Raw genomic sequence first — 12,947 nt, 5'->3', positions numbered from 1 at the left:
GTTGGTGTCCTGGCAAGTCAGAGGGACCAGTGCCCTACAAATGCTGGCTCCTCCCATGACCAAATGACTTGGATTTGGCCAGGTTTGAGATGGCTGCCATTGTTTCCATTATCGGCAAAAACCAATGGCGGCCATCTCTATCGCCGGCGATCTCTAAGGGTGGCCCAAATGTTGAGATTTGGCTGGCCCCGACCGTATTATTGAAACAAAAGATGGCAGGCCATTTTGCTTCGATAATACAGTCTGGTACACCGCTTAATGGGGCCGTCATTGGAGATGGCCGCCCCCATTCGATTATGCCCCTCCCAAGCAAGAATTTAGGGTCGAAATGGAGGCCTTAACATCTGATCCAGACGACCCACGTGAACAATTGACTGAGACAACAGTGTGGAGTCCTTTCGGACGACTGGAAAAGAGGAGAGGAATCAGGACCTTGACCGACAGACAGATAACAATCAGGTTGGTCCTAGGAACCATCTGTGGTATAGCTCTTATCATCCTCCTGTTTCAGGTTATGCACACAGTCAAAAGGACACCAAATCCTGGAGACCAGGAAAGGAATAATTGCCAAGACTACTTCAATCGGATGCAGGGGGAATTCATTCAAGGAAGTCGCCAAGTTGGTGCGGCTCGAGCACTACTCAAAAGAACTGAACCCATGGAATGGGCACATACGAGGCTTCCTGAACCCCTGAAGAACATTACCTTTTATGAGGGTCAGACCAGTACAGTGGAAATAGATTTTTGTGAACTAAATCGCTGTGGAGGACAAGAGGCAGCTGCGAGACTTGCATGGTCTGACAAGTATGCATGCTTCCTTCCCAAAAATACTCCCGGAACTCGTCAATGCACTGTATTTGGGAGCACGAGCTCCACACCTTGGGGGTATTACCTACTAAAAACGCAAGATGATGCTGGGATCCAAAGCAGATTTTCCATCATAAAAAAAAAGAGCAGTGTCCGAATGTATTGATGAGGCAAACTGCAATAAACTACTAATTACTTTACAAACACCCCGGAAGGCAGATGAACGTTTATATGCTATGGGAGCATACGTCTCCGGGACTGATCCCATTGGACACTTCTTTATCCAAATATTGGAGAAAAATATTTCTCGAGAGAACTTTGAACTTTCCCTGCCTAAAATGATCAGATTTGAAAATCTGACCATGTGTCATGGTTGAGCCCATGTTTCGTGCTCTCCTTCCTCTCACTACCTGGTGGCTGCAATGGACTGTCTGGTTACTGTCACCCGTTCCAGATTTCAGCCCAGTCCGGTCCAGATCTTCCAGACTTGCTCTTTCTGTTTGAACCTACACAGCACCCGTAGTTTCCTGGTGATTGCTGCAGTGAGCCTCAGCTGCTAATGGGCTTATTAGCTAGTTTGGAAACTCTCTGCTTTGCCTTTGCATCGCCTTAGGCCCTGGTTTGTTGGTGCTTGTTGCACTTCAGCTTTGTGTGGGTTCTTGCCTGAAATTCTTGTCTGTTTTCAGTTAGTCTGTGTGTAGTTAGATTAGGTTGTGGTTTGTTTTCTAGTCTTATCTCTGGGTTAAAGTTTTGTGTTTAGTCCTTGTCTGCTTGTGTCTTAGTGGCTGCTCTGCATCTTTCAGTTCTGTGTCTTGTTAATCAGTGTTTTGTTCCCTGTTTTAGTGGCTGCTTGCAGCTTTCAGTCCTGCCCTTTAGCCTATCCTTTCCCTGCCTTGCTGCCCCTGTATATTCCTTTCCCCTCTGACACTCAGTCTCTGTTCAGCCTAGTTGGGATCCTGTTCCTGCCCTGTCCTATAGGTCCTGCTGGCCGCCTGCAGCCAGGGGCTCAACTCCTGGTGAAAGGTGGCCATGTGCAGGTGAAGCCTAACTGTTTGTCAGAGTTCTGCCCTGTCTCTGGTGTAGGGTGGTTTAGCCTGCCACTGCTGCTCCTCGGCAGTGGCCCAAGGGCTCACAAACCTAGTTCCTGTTTTGGAAAACGTGACACCATGGAAGAAAAACTGGAACTTGAAACAGGTTACCAGAAAGAAAAAAAATGAATGGATGGCATGGGTAATCTATACTACTGGGAAAATAAACAAGTCTGACTGTGTGGCGTGTGCTAAGGCAAGACCTTCCTTGGGGACCATACCCTTCAGATTGAGTCCTGATGATCCTGAGGGATTGCAGTGCATGGTCCAGCTATATAACAGCAGTTATCAACCCAGTGGAACCTGCCTTATAATGTCACACCTTTTTCCCCCCACTAAAGGAAGAATTAGACCACCCACGGTAACATCATACCCAGGTAACTACACTTGCTTTTCTATAGAAAGACGAGGAAAGCGACAAAATCTGAAGCCACTACAAGACTCATATTGCGATCATTGAGTCAACTTGACGGGAAAACAGAACCCTAAATACCATCTCGACTAGTTCCAGAGTCAAGACCAAGGAACAGCTGATGTTTGGTGGGTGTGTGGAGACCTCCTTCTCAGACCCCTTCTTCCAAAAGTGCGGCACGGGGAGTGTGCATTAGTACAAGTTGTTATGCCTTTTATATGTTACCCACAGGAACACTGGAACTACCATTATCAGTTCCGCATAGAATGAAGAGGGCAGTAACACCTGGCGGATCATTTGCCCACATGTGTATATGACATTGGGGTGCCTCAAGGGGTACCCAATGAATTCAAGGCAAGGAACCAGGATTTGAGTCCTTCCTCTTCTGGTGGGTAACAATTAATAAAAATGTAGACTGGATTAACTATATCTATTATAATCAACAGAGACTTGTCAACTACACTCGTGATGCCATAAAAGGAATTGCTGAACAAATTGATGCCACTTCAATGATGGCATTGAAAAATTGACGGGCATTGGATATGCTACTGGCAGAGAGGGGCGGAGTCTGGCAGATGTTTGGAGAGTTTTATTGTACATGCATCCTGAACAATACAGCTCCCGATGGAAGCATCACCAAGGCGTTGGCTGGACTAACAGCCTTGTCAAGGGAACTGGCGGAGTATTCTGTCTTTAGTGACCCATTCACCAAATGGATGGAAGATTTGTTTGGGAATTGGGCTTCGTTCTGTTCTCTGAGTCTGACGTCCTGCACATACAACGTGCAGGACATCAGCATGCAACAGAACGAAGACTTTTTTGCACTGACTGCAGGACGAAGAAGACGTCGGCTGGCGGGGATTGGGGTCCCCCGCCAGCAAAAGCAAAGGTAGGCGGTGGTGGCGGGGGAGGGTTCGCGGGGGGGGGGGGGGGGTCGAGAGGGTTGTTGGGAGGGGGGTCTAGGACGAAATCTACGGGGGCCCAGGCCCCCTCTGGCCCCAAGTAGCTACGCCACTGATTCCAAGCTGCTATTTCCTGTCTAAGAGTGGTTCCTGTTTTCTGTTCCTAGTCCGCTTGTTCCTTCTCTAACAGTTTTGCTTGAATCACTATATCCTGAGCTTACTTTTCCCTGTCTAGGGGCATAGCTGGTTTTTCTGTTCCTCTTACCTCTCTGGTGGTTGGTTGGTGATAGCTTGCTCAGGTTGTATCACAACAACAGATTCTGGTTCTGGTTCAGGTGGGGTTGGGGGTCTCATTTTCCTCTCTGCCTCTTCCTCTTTTTGACGTTTTTCATTCTGTTCAAGCTAAGAATAGTTAAGGAATTTTTATGAACCAGTATTAGCGAGCAAAGAGAATGTATACACCATTAGTATATATGTCCTGTATTAATCTGAATCCAAATTCCTCTGACAGGAAGGGCTATTTTTTTACCAGCATACATCATATAATGGCACTCTTAAAGATACCCATTTTCAAAGTCATTTCACCTGGGTTGTCTAAAACGTAACTTCAACTGCCATTCTAAAAATGTATGCCAGCCTTCATAGGAAGCAATCTTAATCTAATTGAGGGGAGTTTATGAAATAACACATGTACATTTGATTCTCAAATCTATGTGCATTATTTTCTTGCACATTTTTTGCCTGACCATATTGTAGGTATAAAGTCCAGGGCACTTTTTAGCTCATGGGCCTTATAGGCAATTTTTAAAAGGAAACTTAGCAGGAAATTGTCTTTTGTAATTAGCTACGAGATCTACTACCAAAGTAGCCATATACTTGCAGCTATGTATCCCCACAATGTATTTCAGTGAAAAGCAGGGCCCAACAAGCTTAACATAATAAATCAGTAATGTATAAAGCAGAAAGCCAGAGAGCAAATATCTGGACTTTGCACTGCAGGGGCGACATGATGAGGAAAGAGATATCTAAAAGGTGATGCCATTGAAGTCTATGGAGGGGAGTATTTGCAAAGTTATTCCTCAGAGTTCAGATGGACCTATATTTACCTCTCTCTGGTTCTTCTTTCTAGCCCCTTACCGTTGTTAGTCTTTCCAGCATAGAAAATCGCTCATCCCAGGCTGCTGCTGACTTCTGGAAGGCCTCATGTCTCTTGATCAAACTCTCTACTTCACCCACACTGTTGCCAAGCTCGGCTGAACGAACAATGGGCTCCTGGCTGGCAAGCCAGGCCTCTGCCATGCTGGCATCTCTACCAAACATCAGTACCTCTAGCACTGCACAGAGTAGAAAAAAAAGGAAACAAGGAAGGTGATGGGAAAAATGGGGAGGATGTGGAAAGAATGGGAAAGAACAGAGAGGGGATATAGACAACAGGGAAGATGATACAATAGAAAGAAAAAGGATTAGGGAGGAAGAGGGTACAAAGAAAAAGAGAGAGAGGAGGGGGAAAAGAACCATGCATGAGAGAGGAGGAAGAGGGAAGAGGAGACAGAGACAGGAAGAGGATACAGTATATAAAGAGACAGGGAGATAGAACAAAAGGTGTGGAAAAATAAAGGAGAGCAGTAGGGAATGACATGAAAGTGAGAGAGGGTAGGAAAGAAGAAAGAGGGATTATGTAAAAGGTTTGAGAGAAAGGGAAATTAGCAAGCATGATGGGACAAAAATGCAGGGATGAGTTGTAGAAAAGAAGGTGAGAGATGGAAGGTAAGAGAGAGGGTACAGCAGGAGAACAATATAATATAGTTCTTGTTATATGGCAGAAATTCTCATAAGAGCATTTAAAGAGCAGAGGTGCAATCATTTCTGGGGTGTACAATAACTAGACTGAGGGGTCAGTATTCAGCTGGCAGTGCTCAGCATTTTGCTGACCGCTACTGGCATTATGTCCAGAAATTTAATGCTGGGCCATTTCTGGGCTTTGGCATTGAATTTCTGGGTTTGCGGAGACAGCTAATGCATAACTGGTTTATGTGCCATATTCAGTTATGGGGCACAGAATAACTTTTATGCTGTCCTATTTATGCAGTTACCTTGGCCAGTTAAGTGCTGAATATTAGCACTTAACTGGCCAAGTGCTGACTCCACCCTGGAACACCCCCAAAATAGCCAGTTTTGACATAGGTGCTAATGGGATATTTTATGCAGTTAGTGAGATGAAAATGGCCAGTAAGCCCTGGACAAGTGGATTTAACTGGCCAGGAGCCATTTCTAGCCCATTAAATCGCTTTGAATATCAACCCGTGAATTTTTAGTGCCAGCATAACATGACAGCTACTGATGCACAAATATCCCTTGACAGACACACAGAAACTTATCTTACCTTTTGCAAGAAAAGGTCAAAGGCTTTCCCCTAGACCAGCGGTTACCAAACTGTGCACCGCAGCACCTGGTGCGCCACAGCAAACTGTCAGGGGTGCCGTGGCAAATCCTGACCGCTCTTCTGATGCCACCTGAACCACCTCCTCTCTGCTGAAAACATGCCTCACCAGCTTATCTCTCCCATCCCCTACGTGCCTCCCTCCCTCTGCCCCAGGTCCGGCAAACCCCCATCTCTGAACACTCCCCTCCCCTCCATGTCTGCTTGCAAACACATCTCCCTCCAGAGGTTCCCAGCAGCAGTAGTATTTCTCACACTGCTGCTGGTGCCAGCCCCGAAGTCTTCCTTCTGCTGAGTTCATCCCCTGCGGCAACAGGAAGTTACAACACAGGGATCGGAATGAGGCAGATGGAAGGTTTCAGGACGATCGCTGACAGCGTTGTATAAAATTCTGCCACTGCCGGGGACCTCTGGAGGGAGATGCATTTGCAAATAGACGAGAGAGGAGGAATCTCGATTTGTGGATGGAGAGGATGGAGAGGAAGGAGAGAAACATGCTTGAAAGAAGTAGTAGCAGCATGGCAGGGAGCCTGAAGTGGAGCTAAAGACTGCAGAGGAACCCCCCCACCGACTGCTCCAGCTGAAGGTGAGCAGTGGAAAAAAATACGTGTTGGGGGGCAGTACAGAATTGTGTGGCTGGGGAGGTGGAGACCTGTGTGGCCGGGGGAGGGGAGACTTATGTGGCTCGGGGTGAGGGTGTTCCTGAGAAAAATTGCTCAAACACAAAGAAGGGCATAATTGAATGGGGCGCCCAAGTTTTCCTGAGGGCGTCCTCGCAGGACGTCCCCGTGAAGGGGCAGGGAAACCCGTATTATTGAAACAAGATGGGCATCCATCTTTCGTTTCGATAATACGGTCGGGGATGCCCAAATCTCAACATTTAGGTCGACCTTAGAGAAGGTTGTCCTTAGAGATGGTCGTCCCCGGTTTTTGCTGATAATGGAAACTGAGGATGCCCATCTCAGAAATGACCAAATGCAAGCCCTTTGGTCGTGGGAGGAGCTAGCATTCGTAGTGCACTGGACCCCTCATATGCCACGACGCCAACCAGGCACCCTAGGGGGCACTGCAGTGGACTTCAGAAATTGCTCCCAGGTACATAGCTCCCTTACCTTGGGTGCTGAGCCCCCCAAAACCGACTCCCCACAACTGTACAACACTACCATAGCCCTAAGGGGTGAAGAGGGACACATACATGTGAGTACAGTGGGTTTCTGGTGGGTTTTGGAGGGCTCACATTTACCACCACTAGTGTAACAGGTAGGGGGGGAATAGGCCTGGGTCCACCTGCCTGAAGTGCACTGCACCCATTAAAACTGCTCCAGGGACCTGCATACTGCTCTCAGGGAGCTGGGTATGACATTTGAGGCTGGCATAGAGGCTGGAAAAAATATTTTTAAAGTTTTATTTTTAGGGTGGGAGGGGGTTAGGACCACTGGGGGAGTAAGGGGAGGTCATCCCCAATTCCCTCCGGTGGTCATCTGGTCAGTTCGGGCACTTTTTTGAAGCTGTCACAAGAAAAAATGGACCAAGTAAAGTCGGCCAAGTGCTCGTCAGGTACGCCCTTCTTTTTTCCATTATCGGCCGAGGAAGCCCATGTGTTAAGCATGCCCCAGTCCCGCCTTTGCTATGCTTCCGACAAGCCTCCAGGAACTTTGGTCGTCCCCGCGATGGAAAGCAGTTGAGGACGCCCTAAATCGGCTTTCGATTATGCCGATTTGGGCAACCCTGGGAGAAGAACGCCCATCTCCCGATTTGTGTCGAAAGATGGGCACCCTTCTCTTTCGAAAATAAGCCTGAAAGGTGCCGTGAACCAAAAAATTTGGGAACCACTGCCCTGGACTCTGAGGAGAGCTGCTGTTCTCAGCCACAGTTCTGCTTGCCCTTGTTATCAGGCTGTTTAATTCCCTATTGTTCTCACTGTATCATGCATCACCTTGTGCTTAGCTGTCTTATGTATTTCATATTTTATGTAATCTGCCATGTGCCCTCATCCTGGGAAAAGGTGGAATATCAAATGAATATAAATATATAAATAATGCACCAAAGGTAAAGAGAATTGGGGTTACACAAACACAATGTCACACTCAGAACTGCATACACATTAATAGAAAGAGTGTTACATCAAAGACACATAGAGGCGTATTTTCAAATTACTTACACCAGTGGTTCTCAAACCTAGTCCTGGAGGCACCTCAGCCAGTCAGGTTTTCAAGATATCCACAATGAATATTCATGAGAGATATTTGCATTCACTGCATCCACAGCATGCAAATCTTTCTCATGAATATTCATTGTGGATATCCCAAAACCCTGACTGGCTGGGGTGTCTCCAGGACCAGGTTTGGTAACCACTGACTTAAACTTACAAAGTTATGTGGAGGGGTATTTTCGATATGACGTCTAAGTCTGACTTTGGACGTTTTGCAAAAAAAACGTCCAAAATCTAAATAGTAAAGGTCATTTTCAAAAAAGAAAAAATGTCTAACTTTTTTCGAAAATACTGTTTTGTGATTTGGACGTTTTGTGAGTTGGATGGGGTTTTTTTTTGGTCCATTTTCGAGAAAAAAAAACATCCAAGTGGAAAACGCACAAAATCAAGCCATTGGGATGTAGGAGGAGCCAGCATTTTTAGTAGACTGGTCCCCCTGACATCTCAAGACAGCAATAGGGCACCCTAGGGGGCACTGCAGTGGACTTCATAAAAAGCTCCCAGGTTCACATCTCACCAGTGCTCCCTTACCTTGTCTGCTGAGCCCCACAAAACCTACTACACCCAACTGTACACTACTACCATAGCCATTACGGGTGAAGGGGGCACATATATGTGAGTACAGTGGGTTTCTGGTGAGTTTTGGAGAGCTCACAGTTTCCTCCACAGGTGTAACAGGTAAGGGGAGGTAGGAGCCTGGGTCCACCTGTCTGCAGTACACTGCACCACTACTAGACTACTCCAGGGACCTGCATGCTATTCTAATGGACCTGAGTATAACAACTGAGGTTGGCAAACAGGCTGGCAAATAATGTTTTTCATCACATTTTTTGGGGGGTGGGAGGGGGTTAGTGACCACTGGGGGAATAAGGGGAGGTCACCCCTGATTCCATCCAGTGGTCATCGGATTATTTAGGGCACCTTTTTGTGCCTTATTCGTTATAAAAACAGGTCTAGCTCAAAACATCTTAGTTGTAGTCCTGGACGTTTTTGTTTTGTTTCATTATGTCTGAAAAACATCTAAGTCTTAGGAACGCCCAAGTCCCGCCCTGAATACGCCCCTGATATGCCCCCTTGAGATTTGGACATACTTATGACTGACTTTATAGAAAAATGTCTAAAAATAGGTTTCTAAAATACTGATTTGGACGTTTTTGTGAGAAAAATGTCCAAATGCTGCTTTATACCACTTTTTAGATGCTTTTCTGTTTTGAAAATGAGCCCAATAGTAACCTATAAAACTTTGTAAGTCTAAGTGCTTTGAAAATGAGCCCCATACTGTATTAGGATTAGTCTGACACATATATGCCTCATATACCCACCCCCCGAAACAGTGATATGACCCCCTCATCTCACGTTTTCCCCACACACAGGGTCAGAACACACACACACATCAGGAGCACTATTGTATACTTCCTCCCTCAGGACAAGAACTTTTTTCATGTATGTCAAAGAAAAGAGGTCTGCAAAGATCCTGGCTCTGTGGGTGCCACTGGGTGCTGAGTGGAGGAGTAGGTAAAAAACCAGGAGTTCCAGAGTAAAGATGAACCAAACTTTATTAATCAGTATATTGACTCGACACAACATTGTGTTTCGGCCAAAGGGCCTACATCAGGAGTCTTTAAAAAGACCTGTTTCTTAGACTGCACAGCCCAGACGCTCATGCGAGAGATCTGGCTCACACTTCAGAACAAAGGTCTTTTTAAAGACTCCTGATGTAGGCCCTTTGGCCGAAACACAACGTTGTGTCGAGTCAATATACTGATTAATAAAGTTTGGTTCATCTTTACTCTGGAACTCCTGGTTTTTTACCCACTGTTTTGTTATATTGTGACTATCCGTGGGATTTCGTTGAGTTCTCCACGTTTGTGGATTCTCTACTGAGTGGAGGAGTAGCTCATTGTTTAGAACAGTAGGTTATGAACCAGGAAAACCCAGTTCAAATCCAACTTCATCTCCTTGTGACCTTGGGTAAGTCACTTAACCTTCTATTGTCTCGCATACAAACTTAGATTTTAAGCCCTTTAGGAACAGGGAAATACCTACTGTACCTGAATATAACTCATCTTGATCTATAACTGAAAAAGGCTGAGCCAAATATAAATAAATATCAAACAAGTTTCTTCACTGTGTCCAGGGAGAGAGATAATTTGTATTATGTATGGTACCACCAATCATTTTGAAATGCTGGCACCTATAGAGAGGCACAATTATAACACTTTAAGGTTTTTTTCTTCAAATTGGCTTTTGGTTTATAGCCCGGAGTATGGTGGGTCTTGTCTGTTTATACTGATATTTTAATGTTAATATTTAGTAGCACTATGTAGTATGTAGGTGCGATTGAACGATTCTCTGTTGAGTGTAGTTAGGTCTTTCCTTTTTATTAATGGAGTTTCTTTCTTTCTCAATTTTAGTAGTATAAATTTTGTTAACTGCTATTATCTGGAAAGGTAAGCAGTATATCATGTCTTTTAATAAATATAAAGATAAAAAATTAAAGAAGACGAAGAGTAATATGTGAATAGTGACAATGAGAAAGCAGAAATGGTTTCAGTGTTCACTGAAGATGACTTTGAAGAGAGCCTGCTTAGAACTGGCTATACGGGCATGGAGTAGATACAGAGCAAAAGTTGCAACTTTAAAAGACTACTTGGTTCAAAACAAAGCAGCCAGTTTACTATGTTGTGGAAAAGAAAAATGATCATGTTACACTTACTCTTCAAGATCTCAACTGGTTTGCCTGATTCTTATCAAATCAAGTTTAAGGTATTAATTCTGGTTCATGAAGTCCTACATTCTGGTCTGCTAGCTTACCTATTCAATGTTCTGATCCATACAGAGACATGCCAAGTCACATGCATTTGAGCTCCTTCTCCAACTCACATGCCTAAGTGCTTTCTTCACATGCATTGGCTCCTGGCTCTCTGTTCCCAGCCTCCTCAGTCTGGCATCTCTCTCTCTTTATCCCTTCCCCCACTGTGGCCCATCTACCTTGCTTTTGTGGGTGACAGCGCTGGACACATTGTCTGGCTGGAGAAGGGCAATCCCTCTGTCATGTGCCACCCAGGGCCGTGCCGACCCGGTAAGCGAGGTAAGCACGGCAGGGGGGCGCCGTCCTCTGGGGGGCGCCACCGCACCGTGCTTACCTCGCCCTCCCGCTCCCATGTTCCAACTTCCCGCCCTCTTCTCCCCCCCCCCCCAAGATCCCTTTCCTTTTTTTTCCTTTTAAATTTACCTCCGTCCGGCAGCGCAGTGTCAGTGAAGGAGGCGACGCTCCCGACGTCTCTAGCCAGCCTTCTCTTTGCTCAGTGTTCCGCCTTCTTCTGATGTCAAGGAAATGACGTCAGAAGAAGGCGGGACACTGAGCGAAGGGAAGGCTGGCTAGAGACGTCGGGAGCGCCGCCTCCTTCACTGATGCTGCGCTGCCGGAGGTAAATTTAAAAGAAGAAAAAAGGAAAGAGATCTTGGGGGGGGGGGGGGGGGAGAAGAGGGCGCCGGCGGGCAGTTGGGACATGGGAGCGGGAGGGCAGGGGAGAGAGGAGCATGGATGGGAGAGAGGGGAATTGCTAGATAGAGATGAATGGAGGGGGGCAGGGGACAGATGGGCATGGATGGATATGGACTGCAGGGCTCAGGGAGAGAGGGGAATTGCTGGTTAGGGATGAATGGAGGGGGCAGGGAACAGATGGGCATGGATGGATATGGATTGCAGGGCTCAGGGAGAGAGGGGAATTGCTGGATAGAGATGAATGGAGGGGGCAGGGGACAGATGGGCATGGATGAATATGGATTGCAGGGCTCAGGGAGAGAGGGGAATTGCTGGATAGGGATGAATGGAGGAGGCAGGGGACAGATGGGCATGGATGGATATGGATTGCAGGGCTCAGGGAGAGAGGGGAATTGCTGGATAGAGATGAATGGAGGGGGCAGGGGACAGATGGGCATAGATGGATAAGGATTGCAGGGCTCAGGGAGAGAGGGGAATTGCTGGATAGGGATGAATGGAGGGGGCAGGGCCTAGTGGTTAGGGTGGTGGACTTTGGTCCTGGGGAACTGAGGAACTGAGTTCGATTCCCGGCACAGGCAGCTCCTTGTGACTCTGGGCAAGTCACTTAACCCTCCATTGCCCACCGCATTGGGCCTGCCATGAGTGGGAAAGCGCGGGGTACAAAATGTAACAAAATAAAAAAATAAATAATAGAGCAAGAAATGAAGAAGAAAGGAGGAAAGTAAAGAAATAAATGGAAAGGAAGCTCTGGAAACAGAGTTAAGAGGACAGATAACAGCAGAATCAGATACTGGGCCAGCATGATCAGAAAAAGAAAGTCACCAGACAACAAAGGTAGAAAAAAATCATTTTATTTTCATTTTAGTGTTTGGAATATGTCCACTTTGAGAATTTACATCTGCTATCTTATTTTGCAATGTATAGCAATTTGTTTCTAAGAATATTGCTGACAATTCCTGTCAGTGTGGAAAGTGGTGAGCGATCATTTTCACGGGGGGAGGGGGGGGGGGCAACTGATAGTCTTCAGGGGGGCGCCAGAGACCCTAGGCACGGCCCTGGTGCCACCTGCCAGAAACAAGAAGTTGTGTCAGAGGAGGCGGGACAGGGAGAGAGAAGGCCCTGTGCTGGCTGGAGGCAGCATGTCTTCAGTTCTGCTAATTGTGGCAGGAAGGGGAGGGGTTAAGGAGTAGGAGAGAGGAGGAGAAGCCAGAGGGATGGAGGAAGAGGGAGAAATGCTGGACCCATTTGGGGGGGGGGGGGCAGGAGGGAGGGAGATGAAGAAATACTAGCCCCGTAGGGGAGGGCTATGTGGGAGGAAGGGAAGAGTGAGAAGAAATGGGGAGGGATAGGGACACAGAAGGGTGATGTTGGACAGAGGGGGAGAAATATGGACACAGAGGGGAGATTCTGAACAGAGCACGAATAAGAACAGTGAGAGGAGATATGCTCAACATGGCAGGAGGATAGAGGCAACGACACAGAAGGGAGATGCTAGACAGGAGAGATAGGGATGCAGAGGGAAAATGAATGATGGTCATGGAAAGAAATGAAATGCCCAGAGGAAAGCAGAAACTAGAG

General features: G+C 46.6%; 1 protein-coding gene across 1 annotated transcript in view; it reads right to left on the bottom strand.

Moving 5' to 3' along the window:
* Nucleotides 1-12,947, bottom strand: part of SPTBN2 (spectrin beta, non-erythrocytic 2) — a 1,201,559-nt gene that overhangs the window by 135,900 nt on the left and 1,052,712 nt on the right. Inside the window, exons 29-30 of the mRNA XM_030217767.1 lie at nt 4,347-4,543; nt 3,475-3,611 (exon numbers count right to left, since the gene is read on the bottom strand). Of these exons, the coding sequence (XP_030073627.1) occupies nt 3,475-3,611; nt 4,347-4,543 (334 nt within the window). The remainder of the gene's footprint in view (nt 1-3,474; nt 3,612-4,346; nt 4,544-12,947) is intronic.

The sequence above is a fragment of the Microcaecilia unicolor genome, chromosome 11 (genome assembly GCF_901765095.1).
Source record: "Microcaecilia unicolor chromosome 11, aMicUni1.1, whole genome shotgun sequence".
NCBI lineage: Eukaryota > Metazoa > Chordata > Amphibia > Gymnophiona > Siphonopidae > Microcaecilia > Microcaecilia unicolor.
Note: the sequence above shows the minus strand (reverse complement) of the source record. Positions and strands in the feature narration are given on the sequence as shown.